This window comes from Vanessa tameamea, chromosome 12, assembly GCF_037043105.1.
Source record: "Vanessa tameamea isolate UH-Manoa-2023 chromosome 12, ilVanTame1 primary haplotype, whole genome shotgun sequence".
Taxonomy (NCBI): Eukaryota; Metazoa; Arthropoda; class Insecta; order Lepidoptera; family Nymphalidae; genus Vanessa; species Vanessa tameamea.
In genome coordinates, this window is record NC_087320.1 from 9,038,214 (window position 1) to 9,052,495 (window position 14,282).

Below are 14,282 nucleotides of genomic sequence, written 5' to 3' on the forward strand. Positions count from 1 at the left end.
AGAAGGATAGACTTACATTGAGGGTGTAACATAAGCTGTTGTGGTTTTAAAGAACCTACAGCTTAAATTCTGAACCGGACTTCGTCCGCAACTATGTCTAGAAGTAATTGAATTATTTTGAATTTGCTATGACATATTATAATAACTTTATCATTTAGTTATAATTAAGTTTTTGAATTCTAATTATTTTATTTATGAATATTTTGTATAAATGATTATTATTTTTTATTGTTTACACACATAATTCACTAATGACATTTAATAATTAATTAATAGGACTTCAACTGTCAAAAAGTCGTTCTGAATTGAAAACAAAATATGAGTCACAATACCTGATAATGGAATTCCGATCGCGTCCCGGCAGCCATTAACAAATGTTCCATACAAATTGATAAGAATTCCCTTATGTTAGTCCATCATTACCACTCGTATGAATAATACGTCAACAACTGCCGTGATAAAATAAACACATTGACAGTCAATATTTTTTTTAATTCTTATTCCTGCGTTTTTTGAAATATTTCTATAGATTAATATTGGCAAAGGCGTTACAATAGAGTGCTTAATAATTTAAAAAAATGAGTCGCGCCTTTTTTTGTTTAATTGTGCTCGTGGTGATCAATTTGGTGAATGGAAGAATTTTTGACAAACGAAAATGCCCAGAAGTGAGAGCTGTACCGCATTTTGATTTATCTCAGGTAATATTACATATACATTAAGAATTATATTCGTAAAAAATAAAAATAAAACTTGAATAACGAAAGTATATTATTTTGATGTTATAATAAATACATCATTGACACTTTCTCTAACTACATTTAGAGAAAAATAAAAACATTTTTTTTTGTTTATTTAATTTAAAAAAAAACAATCGATATAAATGTTAGATTTTATTAATATGTACTTAACGGACATCGTAAATACGCTCAAGGCATATAAATAAGCCTCTCCATGTAGTCTAGCATTATTTATTTCCAAAGTATTTAATTGATCTCGAATATTCTGAACATAAATATTTCATTTTTGAAACAAGTCATTGGAAATCAGTTTGTGTGTAGGCGCCGGACGTGTGATTGATAACAGTGTGACTTTTTGTTGAACACTACGCTTAAAGTATGATACTAACTATATAACTGGAAATATATGCAATCATTTGATATATATAGTCACAACTATTATAAATGTATTCCATAAAAAATATTATTTTATTAATCGAAGAAGTTTTTATTTATATACACATCACAGAAAAAAAAAAAAGTCTACTGATTAATAATATAAAGTAATTCCTTTTAGAATATGTTTGATTTTAAGCATTTTTATTTATATAGACATCAGTTAGTATAGACTGCGTTTGTATTTAGCCATCATCGACAGCAATACATTCCGTATTTAAATAAAAACGGTTTTTTTTTAATTATGTCTATTCTTAACCAGAGAAGGTTTTATTACCAATATTATTAATTTATTCCTAAAGTGATGTTGCTGATTTTGTGGTTCTTGCTTTTCGATAAATTTACGTTCCGATGCGATGACAGTGGCAGTGGTAGGTGGTGCAAATACAAATATACTTGAAAAAAATAATCAAAAATATTTCAATATCTTGATTATGTTAATTTTTTATTTTGTAAGAGAAAATAGTTTAAACTGTTAAGAAATTATCAATGTTTTCTTAGACATTTTCAATTATAAAATAGTGAAATCAATGATTTAAACAACAAAATAACGTATACAATTAAAGTGCCATTTTTAATAATTAGAAATATATTTAAAATTAAGTAGGTATGGGTACGAAATGCTCATTTCTCTTTTATAACGCGTGAACATTATATTCGTTTCGCATTTAAATTACAATTAATTATATTAAACTTGATAGGCTTCATTAAAAATCTAGAATGATGATCGAAATATTTTTAAATTACGAAACATCTTCTAATAAAACGTCAATAGGATTCCGTAATGAAATATTAAAAACCGTTAATCTTACGATAACAGAAAATTCAACTATATTATTTTTAAATAGAAAGTATATTTTATAACTAAATAAGAATAAATAAGTATATATTATACATTTATATTTAACATCAAAATAGTCGTCAATATTTAGTAGATATCGATTTTGAAATTAAACGTATACTCGTATCATATGATTTAACTAAACTTTTTTGAAATGACTCTGTGAAAAACAACAAAAGCAAACCATAAACCTGATAAATATTTAAGTTGTTTTTTTCTGACCGATCTGATCATATTGTTAAGAACACTTGGATTCAATGCACTCATGGCAAAATTGTAGGTAGGTACATTGATTCCTTATCTCGGTAATCATTACCAGATAAACTTAAAACATTTTTAACCAACATGACACATAGCATCTCTTCCTTCAAAAAATAAAAACAATTAGAAGCTGAAAGTATCCTCCGATTTCGTTGTTATTAACTTTTTTAATTCGCTCACAATATTGAATAACACAATCGTGAGAATTCTCGCCTTATTTTTGCGATACTTTTTTTTTACATTATCGAAAAAACATGTCGCCTAGTAGATCGCTGTGGGTGGAGAAGAATGGGCCTGTGACACTTTTCTCTGCAGCTAGAGAGCACAGGGTGTGTATGGTTTCCGCGGCATATTTATCGGTAACGTCCAATCAAGTAAGGTCATCGACGTATATCCACATCTTAAGTGTTCCTGATATTCATAGAACAAAGAGAGAAGATTTTTCATTTATAGTATTATACAAACAAGAAGACGCGCCCTTCCAAGTAAAATTAATCATCGGCGTGCATACCTTTACGAGTGAATAGATTTATACTATCTTAAGAGCATTCTTTGTTATTGTTATGTAAGATGAGACATTTTCTTTGCAATAGTAGTATAATGATTATAAATATTGAAATTAATTCCAGAACCTTCTGCTATTTAATCGATTCACACTTTTCTTTTTTCAAATTGATGATAGCTTTTAGCTTATGGCTAGATTTTAGGCCTCGCCTCCCATTATCTGGCAAGAGTGAGAGTAGCTATAATTCTTAATGATTAATTGTGATACGGCTAATATATTATGGACCACTTCGAGATTACCGTTAGATTGACATAGGTATTTTAAAATATATAGATATCAATATTAGAAATTATCTTTCATAATTTGAGTGCAAAAATACCTTACTGCTATTAATCTTGTCTTATTTATAAGTATAATCTTATAATTGCAACATATTCATTAAAAACTTACGTGACGTAGATTTGTATTTGATCTTCTTTATAATACCAAAACAGATGCTCTAAAAATATGTGAAAATTTCATATGATGAAATGAAACAAGTATTTTAGTAAGTATGCATTTTGATGCTCGTAAATCCGTTTAATAAAACACTTAATCAGTATTATTAAACAAATATATATGTAATCATTATTTTTGCTAAATAATTCTTGTCAACTTTGAATGATATTTATCTAGACTGCAAACATACAAAGTAATCGTAATCACCATTATGGTAAATTATAGCCTTACTTTCCTAAGAAGTCCAAGTAGATAATAAAAGTATGTCACTAGATGGCGTTGATTTGTTTTTTTGTGTTTCTAAATAACGTTGTCAAGATTTTTGTGAATATCATATAGGCTTATATAAATTTATATTAAATACTACCGTAACATCACGCACATATGATTCATCAACGAGTAATCAAACATCTTTTTCTCGATATCAGAAATACGAAATAGTTTAAAAATATATTGGACAAAATAGAACGCTACACGAAAATTTATTGTTGAAATTAAATAATTTATCAATCAGATCACACTCTACTTATTCGGTGCATTTCGTTTAACAAACATTCCAAGGAGCTCGCGATCATTCTCTGCAGAACATTTCACATAATAATTACAATTATGATAAGTTTTCACTATGTTCTGCCGTCTAGCGGTCCAATGTTAACCGTACATAAAACAAATGACGATCGAGATATTCAGCATTCCGTGACTACAAACCACAAATTATAACAGATGAAAATCATGTAACATTCAGTGCCGCCAACATAAAAATATTATGACGAAAATTCATGATTTGTGCTCCTTAAGTAAAAAACAAATCGAAAACAAAAGTTTATAATTGCTGCGTTGGTTTGTTTTGAAATATTATATACTATATAATAGTCTATTCTAATCAAAGATGGAGAAAAGATAAACATATCTTATAATTACCTATGCCACGCGATTCGCTAATAGCTCAGCTTTATTTATAACACTATTCCACTAAACTACTTATATCCACTTTAATTTTACTTCCAAACTATTCGTCGACGTTTAAGTCGTCGTTCGTTTTTAACTACTTTTTCGCAAATCCATACCGAATGTCATAGATTCAAGATCGACCAATAATATTGCATCAATTCGATGTCATATATTAGCAGTCTGTAAATTTCCCACTGCTGGGCTAAGGCCTGCTCTCCTTTGAGGAGAAGGTTTGGAGCATATTTCACCACGCTACTCCAATGCGGGTTGGTGTAATACACATGTGGCAGAATTTAGTTGAAATTAGACACATGCAGGTTTCCTCGCGATGTTTTCCTTCACCGCCGAGCACGAGATGAATTATAAAGACAAATTAAGCACATGAAAATTCAGTGGTGCCTGCCTGGGTTTGAACCCGCAATTATCGGTTAAGAAGCACGCGTTCTAACCATTGAGCCATCTCGGCTCTCTTCTCTCTCTCAATTAGATGTCAAATGTTGTTTATTTGGCTTTTGTCTTGTTGTTGGAGTAGACTGTAGTAAGGTAAGTCAAGCAGATCCGAGAGTAAGAGAGACATATTTATTTATTTATTTATTTATTTATTTACTGAAAAAGTTACACTATCAACTTATCACTAAGCACTCCCAATGAATATCTGATGTGGGTAACATTCAAAGTGATACGACTTTAAAGGTGTAAACAACATTATAGTCGCATATACCGCATAACCGCGGTAATCAGCCAGAATGCTGCTCTGCCCGGGCAAAGTCCGCACTTTACATGGTAAGGCTAAAATAAAATACGGTTCGGTGACATGATTAATGTGTTATAAGATACGTTTTGATATCCCACCCTAGAAAAGAATGTCAAAGTGAGAACCCGCACCGCTAATATTAAACAGTATAACGGCACAGTTTACATTAGCATAGTTAGATTACTGGTTCAGCTAATTTATATTTAACGACATGTTTATATAAATGCATAGTAAAGATAAGTTATGTTGGAATATCTTGGCAAATATTAACCGGATATATTGGTATAATTTTTCAAAGAAAATTTCCTTTTTTCAGACATTCTTAGAGACCGAATTTAGGTCACACAAATGGTCCGAGTCTAAACCTAGATAAAAAAATGATATATTTTATTTAGTTTAAATAATGATAAATATTTTAAATGAATTGAAATCGCTTATATCAAATATTTTTATCAACCTGATGTCTCATTTAGTGTGGTCGTAAACATCGAGCGTCTCATAAATATAATTTGATATATCTTTTCCCAAATACGTGACAACATCGATTTTAGATTGTTATCGAAATACATTTATTAAATTAAACGATATTAGCATTTATTATAATCCGTATAAATTAATGTATGATCTATTAAACAGTGTTCGTCAAGTTGCTAGTACTAAGCGTACCACGCCTTTTTTTCTTATGCGTTTATTCAAATATCTGTTAATATATCCGCTCCACTGGTCTAAATATAATAATTTATACGGAAATTTTATTAACGGAAAATGCTTTAATTAGTTTATTAATTATTATTGATTAGAGTTCGTTTAATGATATAAAAATGTACTTAAGGCTTCCTTACCTCTTTACCTTTTTATTTTTTTATCTTAAAAGTGATTTCCGTGGCAGTAAGTCGGACATCAATGTATAATGCAAATATTTTTAAATCTATACTAATATTATAAACGCGAAAGTTACTCTCTCCGTCTCTAATGACTTACGAAATTTATGGAAAAAAAAAACAAATTGTCATATCCTGAGTCGCGGGAAGATCTAGTATTATTGTATAATGTATTATGCGCTTAGTATAATTTGCGCAATCTGTTATAAAGTAATATAATCCTTTTAGTCGAAAGTGAAATTACTCTCTTTGCAAAGTGACTCATTGTAATATGTTAACAGCGATGCACGATAATAACCTTTATCTGTAATGATATAACCGTCATTATTAAACGCAGTTCTCAGAGTATATTTCCAAGCAATGAAACAGGAGTTGTGTAATGTATGCAAATTCATACCTAGAAATGTCAGCTTAAGAACATGCATAAGCCTTTTGTATCTTTGATTTAGATTTTTAAATTATGATATCCTTCTCTTTGTTTTGTGGCTGACGCTGTCTAATATTTTGGTATATGATTTAGTTATGTCTAATATTTTGGTATAAGAATTATTTTGAAAACGAAGGAAGCCGAAATGTTGTATAAATTTTAGAAAACACCCAAAATTATTCGGCGTATAACGTGGAGAACGTTTTCAATATTCATCAATCTTTTGCTCACAATATCTTATATATTATAAACAAAAAAACATATAATGTTAAGCATCAACAATTTCATTAATCACGAATTTCAAAGCATTATTTCCCAGAATGATTATGGGCCCCCAGCCGATGCGGGGTCCCTGGATAATTCTCTACACCGTCTAATGGATGTTTGAGCTCTGCTCATTATTGATAATCAAGATAAAAAGAGCTTTTGTTCTACATTTTAAACACTTAATTCCCGTGACAATACAAAGTTAAGAATATGACACAGATCAGTTTTAGGATGATTTTGTCAATCCGACCAAGAGCGCAAGTTAAAAACCGATTTACTCACTAGCTTTCTTGTACATTCCTCGACACTGGTTTAAATTTAGTAAAATGTTATGTACGTACCTTTGCCGAAGTAAAAAGCTTTTTAGGTAATGATAATATAATACAAGACTATTTCAGATTTTATTCTTGTTTCATATTCAAAAATCACTCTAGTTGAGTTTATATATTCAAAGAGTTTACTTTCTGCCTACTAATAAAGTAATTATGAACATATTTTTAATCTTTAAGTATATTATTAAGTTGAAACGTGTTTTTTACGCCTTGAGCCAAAGTTAAGCAAAAGTTGTGTTTTCCACAATAACTATAAAATATTTTAAGGCGCTTCCAATATATTTCACTTTATTAAATACATACGTAAAATATATTTTAAAAATAATTACCTCTGTATACTATGATTTTAGATGCTGGGCGATTGGTACGTAGTGGAATACTATGCTAGTGCTGAAGAAGCGCTTTCTTACAGCTGTATGAGGGCTGTTTTCACGGAAGATGACCATGTTCAAGCTGAAGGTAATACTGTTCAGTATACCTCCTTAAGAGGCAATCCACCCGATTCACAAATATTATATTATTTCTGTTTAAATTGTATTGCACCCAAAAAGTGGTTTGGATCATTGATATGTTTATACTGTCTTCTTTAATATGAATATCTAAATCTTCTTCAAAATATTTTCTAATATGAAAACCATATATATATATACAAGAACAACACTTACTGGATGAAAGTACTTCATAATTGAAATAACGTTTACTTACAATTGTCTTTACCGTTTCATATAAATAAATAAATTAACTTAAAGTTACTTAAGTAACTTATTTTTTAGAACTATCCTACAATAGATGAAATAAATAGTAACTATGTATATAATTATGAAACTTGTGTTAATATTAATTTTGTAAATTTTTAGACGGTTCCATCGAGTGGACGCCTGGAGTGACGATGAACTTCACGTACCGCTTTGCTGATGACCCTCTCGGTGAAAATCTATTAGGAAATATCACTTGGAAAGTTGATCTGAATGAACCAGCTCATTGGACTCATTCTGAAATAACATGTAAGTTGCTTTATGATGTTATATGTATATTTCGATTCCATATCTGAAAATTTTTAGAGTTTTTAAACTTCAATACGCACGTGATTTTGATTAAAAGCATGTTGAAAAATTTACTAGCAATTTCCGAAAATTCCAAAAAAAATGGTGTCCAATGTTACTTATGTCTTAGAGAAAAATTACCGTTTACGCAAACATTTATTACGCAGAACGCTAACTTCCATTGTTGTGATGTAATTAGCAATTCTACAAATACATTTGCATATTAGTTTATTCATCCGACTAAATGTACCTGTCTAGGATTTAAATTAACTTTATGGGCATAAATAAACTATAAGCATCATTATATCACAGATTAGTAAAAAAGACGAACATAAATAACTTCTTAACTTCTTAAATGACTTCTCCTTCCTTTTTTTCTTCGATTTACCAAAATAATTGACTTAATTATCTACTCTAGGCTCTAAGTCCATCTACATACGAACGATCTACTCATTAGACATTCTATTGCCATACTATTTATATTTCTGAGGTCCAATTAACAGTCAGTTAGCGTTACACATGTGGTCTAAGCCTCCTTTCTTCTTAAGTGTGGAAATTTGGAGCACTCTTTTCACTTGGTGATAGGGCTTTGTACTTGGTGATAGCCCGTCTGGATAGGTACCACCAACTCATCAGATTGTCTACCACCAACAGCAGTACTCAGTATTGTTGTGTTCCGGTTCGAAGTATGAGTGAGCCAGTGTAATGACAGGTACAAGTGACATATAATATTAGTTTCCAAGATTGGTGGTGCAATGCCGATGTAAGGAAAGGCCAATATCTCTTACAGCGCCATTGTCTATGGGAGACGGTGACCACTTACCACCAGAGGCTAGTCTGCCTAATACTACTACTATACTTTAAAAAATCAGAGTTTCTGATCCAAAGCAGCGAGAGGATACATTAATGACAGATTTTACTCGACAAGTACGGATTTCCTAATGTTGTTTTTAAACAAATTAAACACACGAAATGTCGGTGATTCAGCCTATCCGGATTTAAATCTTACAACCATTTTGCGTTAATATATAACTACATAATATTATTTTATTAATGTGCATTAGTGTATACGAAAAAATCGTGCTAAAATAATGATTTAGGACGTTTTTCAAATGTTTCATCATGACAAGTCGATGTTTTACAATATATTTATGGTAAAAAAGTATTACCACCTACTGTCACTCCAGCAACTTATGCTACTTACTCCCTAAAAAACAATTTTTTCCAATAATTTACAATACTAATTTAAATAAATGCTCCACTAAAAATTTTATTTCATGTTTAAAAACGATATCAACATTTAACACTTTAAATAACAAGTTTGTGTTTATTCTGTTAGGTTATATTTGAGATTATCTCGCACCCATAATTTAATTTAGTTTAAACTAACTGTTACCCGCGGATTCGCTCGCATAGAATATGATTATATTTACAAATTCACTTAAAATATTACGTTAATGTAAGATCTCTTTGTTTACCGTATTGGTGTGTATTTCAGCCCTTAGGGTAGAATATCCAGAAACGCTTAAATGCGAATCAGCTCATTTTCAATCGGTAGCCCAAAAATAAAATTTCGAGCTTCTAACTTCAAAATGACGGACTTTCAGACTAACCTATATACGAAATGTCTACCCAATTTCTCTCCTTAAGCGTAAAATGTCCAAAAACGTTTAAATTCGAATCAACTAATTAGCCAGTATCAGTAATTAATAAATAAAGTTTCATGCTTCTAACTTTAAAAATGACGGACTTCCAGACTAACCTATATAAGAAAAGTCCACCCCTATTAAACCTTAACCTTAACCTTAGAGGTAGAATATCTAGAAACACTTAAATACGTATTTAATCATTTTTAATCAGTATCTCAAAAATTACCTTACACATTTTTAGCTTAAAAATTGACGACTTTCATAAAAACTCTCAACCCTTATTTCACCTCTTTAGTGATAGATTATTTAGAAACGCTTAAATACGTATCTACTCATTTTTGATCAGAGTCCCAAAAATAAAGTTTCATGTTTCTGTCTTAAAAAATGACGGACTTCTATACAAACTTTCAACCCTTATTTCACCCCCGTAGGGGTGAATATGTAGAAACACTTTCATAAGTATCTACTCCTTTTTAATCAGTATCCCAAAAATAAAGTCTCATGTTTGTTTTCATTCATGCATTCCATACAAACGTTCAACCCCTATTTCACCCCTGTAAGGGTAGAATTTCCAAAATTTGCTCGTTAGTGGGTGTCATGATATGTTAGTTTATAAGTGTACAGCCTAAAATATAAGTTTTATGCTTCTAGTTCTAAAAATGACAATACTTTCAACAGCTTACAACCTTTCATCCTTCTTTTCAACCCTTTACAGCACTTTTTTCCAAATAAAAAGTAACCTATGTCCCTTCTCAGGTTCTAGACTATGTGTGTACCAAATTTCATTTAAATCGGTCCAGTAGTTTTGGCGCGAAAGCGAGACAGACAGACAGAGTTACTTTCGTATTTATAATATTATTAGTATGGATTGATAATTTTCTAACAATTACTACTACGTTAATACTTTATTATTTTAAATAGGATTTATTATTGTTTTATTATGGTTTTCGTGTTTTATAAAATTTCTTTGTTGTAAGGTTCGTTTATTCGTACCTATAGCAAACAATAATATTTTTTATACTTGTAGTGGCATAATACCTAAATAAGAAAAAAAAAATGTTAGACTAATAATTTTAGACCGACAAACTAGAATGAAACGTAACGTTACATAATACCTTGTTTTGTGTACTTGTTATTTTTAGTCTTACATGTCAATATAGCCTCAAATGGCATCACATGATGCAGCTAGGCCGATCTCAACCCATGGATGCAAAAAACGAAGCCGCGCGTTTTCGACCTCGCTGACGATGTTTAAGTTTGGACCATCGGAATTTGACCATTGAAATCTGCTTTTATTTGTAGAAGAGATCACACAATCGCTTGCACTTGGGCGCTTGTTGTACTTAACACATGACTTGATGCTGCGTAATAAATAATATTTATTAATTAATTACTTTGTTAATGGTATGTAGTAAATTTGGAAATATATACTAAAGTAACGTTGACATTGTTAAGTGTGACTTCGTAATAAATAAGTAATTATTCAATCTATTTATACATTATGATATTCCAATCAAATATATGCCACTGCATATTAAATGGTCAATCGGATCTCGATAATAAGGCATTTACACAAAACATTTAAATATATTTAATATCAATCATTCCTAAACTGGAAAATGAAACTGACTTTAAACGATTAACGATCGTAGGTCAATATTGTACTTGTAAAGGTGTGGCCTTACATCAAGGCATCGCCGTGAAGCAAGAAGGATATGATACTTGTTTCTTCATGAGTTTCAGATTACAATGAAATCGATTTCACAATTCGATAATCGGTTCCAATTACCATATTTTATTGAAGGCTAAGAATCGATTGGCATAAATATATTTCCAGATATAAGTGGTACATGTGTGTTTTAAACTAGCTAATTATAATTTTAATGTATTCTATGTTATATATTATTATATATCTATATATATATATATGTATATATAATTATATGTGATCCAGGAATTCTTCTTTTTCATATTAATTAGTTTTAAGGACATTTATAATATAATAGTTGTCCCCCACGGCTTCGCGTTTTAGAGTATTAGGCATAACAATTATGTCTACGGCCTTCGTTGGCGTTCAAGCTTGCTTCACACCAAATTAAATTAAATTCGATTCAATGATTAGACTGTAAAACTAACAGATACACATGTTTACTTTCACATTTATAATAATAAAATAGATGTAAAAAGCAATATTAATTGTATTTCTAGATGATGGCATCTACAACACGTATGTACTCGACACGGAATACAAAACTTGGATGCTGTTGCTCCATTGCGCTGAGCAGCGTGAAGGTGCGAGATATCTCAGCGCGTTCGTGCTCTCCAGGAAGACTACATTGCCTAAAAATGTTATGGCATATTTGAGGGATAAGTTGCCGAGGTAAATATATTACTAATACAATATTTTTTATCTCGTAATATTGTATCTCATTGATCTTAGATAAATAGGGTTGGTCCTATAATAAGTTATTGGGCTTAAAATATGTACTGAAAACATTTGTTCACCTCTTTTCGGTTGTCTGGAATTTCCATCCCATCGGATTATGCTATACAATAGCTTGTTCACGCTATGTTGACAGGCTCACGTGTGAGATTTCTTGATAAGAATAATTGAAACCGCAATTTGGCTACGTCTTTAGTTTTCTTGTGAGAAATCGTTCATTTCAAACTAATTATTTTTAATATATCATGTACATAGTACCTATTCATAATATAACATTTACAATGATTATTTAATTTAAGTTTTCTTAATGAAAAGAACTTTGAAATATTTTAAGATTGAAGTAAAATTTAACAAGACAACGAACTTTCAAAATAAAATTGTATTATAATTAGACATCACTCAGATGTGATTAAAAATCCAATTATCATATGACGAAGGGCTCATAATGAGAAAATGATTGATGGATGAAGTTCTTGAGCAAGTTGATGGTATTAGATGGTATAATAGAACTCCATCACTTCGCATCGGACATTTGTATATTATATTGGAATTGATGATCTAAAGTAAAGAAAAGAAATATAAGGATTTTAATGAAATTTAGTTGTTTGCATCATTACCCAAATAGCGAGAATGTCAAAAAGGGCCTAACTTATTTTGGCACGAATGGGTCTTATCTTTACCAATATAAGAACTAAGAGCCACGTTTTTAAGTTCCTTCATTTGTCAGCAGGGAATTTATTCGTTATTCAAAGTCTTATGTCTAAATTATTTATTTAATATAGATTTTACACTTAATGATTGTCAAGGAAAAATAATCTACCACCATTCCATTTTTTTATAATGAATTTATGAAGCACGCAGTTTTGTTCTATAACGAAATAGTTGCAGTATTTTATACACTTAGTGTTGACGGCTATGATATATATACGTCATAAGAAGATGGTGACTGCTTACTATCACATAGTCCATTTGCTCGTGTGCCTAACTATATTTAAAAAGAAACAAGATACAGAGTAAATTATATTAATATATAGAGCACCTGCTGAGGCTATTGAATTACTATACTTAACTGAGTTACATGTCAGTACATGTTCGTAAGAGCCTAATTAAATAAAGTACATTTTTAAATCTTCCAATGTTATTCAAGTTATTAGAGATCACGTAAATTCTAAAAAACCATTGTACATACATTTAGTTTTATTTGATGTTTAGCTTGATTTGCAAATGACGAAATGTTAAATTCAGAAGCTGTCGTTTTAATAGAGTTTTATTTAAATATATGCACACAAACAGTAATTGGTAATTTAAAAAAAATTGATAGTAGTTTCAAATTTCATAGATAAGTTTTCGGAAAATTCAAAATACGAATACAATAAATCAAATCAAGTATTTTAAACTAACAGTAACACATAATCGGTCACAAGAAGCGACATTCAGGTACTTATTTATTAAGTAAGGGAATCGGTCGGTTTTATTTATTAATGAGGCATGCGTAGGCCGTAAAATTTGCTACCTTTATCTATTTGTACGTGTTTATCCATGAAATATTATTTTAAAAGATTAACCTTCAGTGTATGTTTTTAAAATAACTATTAGAAGTGATTTAAAACATCGTGTATGTATAGTACATGTATACATATACATATAACATTGACTACCTAGTTCGTTTAGTGACTAGATATAAGCTCGCAGATCCAGAGGTCCTGGGTTCCAACCCCAGGTCGGGCCGATAAAAAGCTATTGGAGTCGGGAAGTGTACACTCCCGTGCCTCTGAAAGCACGTAAAGCCGTTGGACCTGCGCCGGAACTCTTTCCGGTGAATTTCACCTTCAAAATGCAGTTAACCAGGCAACCTAAAATTTTATGTCCTTGGTGCATTGATTGCATTTAATAAGCTAGCTCACTCGCCCTTCAAAAACAAAAAATAATACTTAATAAGTGCCTGTGAAAAAATATGTTACAAATTTGTAATCTAGTCGAAAATATAAACATCAACTATTAAATTATAAATGATCATGTTACTTTTCAGATACGACGTAGATGTTAAGTACGTGTTTCCCATCCAGCACGAAGATTGTCAGAACAAACCAGCGAAGTTTGACTACTCTCCCATCCTTGTGGAGGTTGGCAGTAAGTCACCGAAGAGACCCGGCGTCACTTACAAAGTTGCCTTCGGACATTGAATGGATATCATATTATTTGAAATTTAAATACAGCATTATAAGGCTATTTTATCATTAAAATAATTACATACAAAA

The 14,282-nt window shown here is 30.6% G+C and overlaps 1 protein-coding gene across 1 annotated transcript; it reads left to right on the forward strand.

Annotated features, from left to right (window-relative positions):
- The first annotated feature begins 395 nt into the window (after nt 1-395).
- LOC113393065 (uncharacterized) lies at nt 396-14,282 on the forward strand. The gene is made up of 5 exons (XM_026629758.2): nt 396-698; nt 7,240-7,348; nt 7,747-7,893; nt 11,790-11,961; nt 14,054-14,282. The coding sequence occupies exons 1-5, from the start codon at nt 579-581 to the stop codon at nt 14,205-14,207; spliced, it is 702 nt and encodes a 233-aa protein (XP_026485543.1). The 5' UTR covers nt 396-578; the 3' UTR covers nt 14,208-14,282.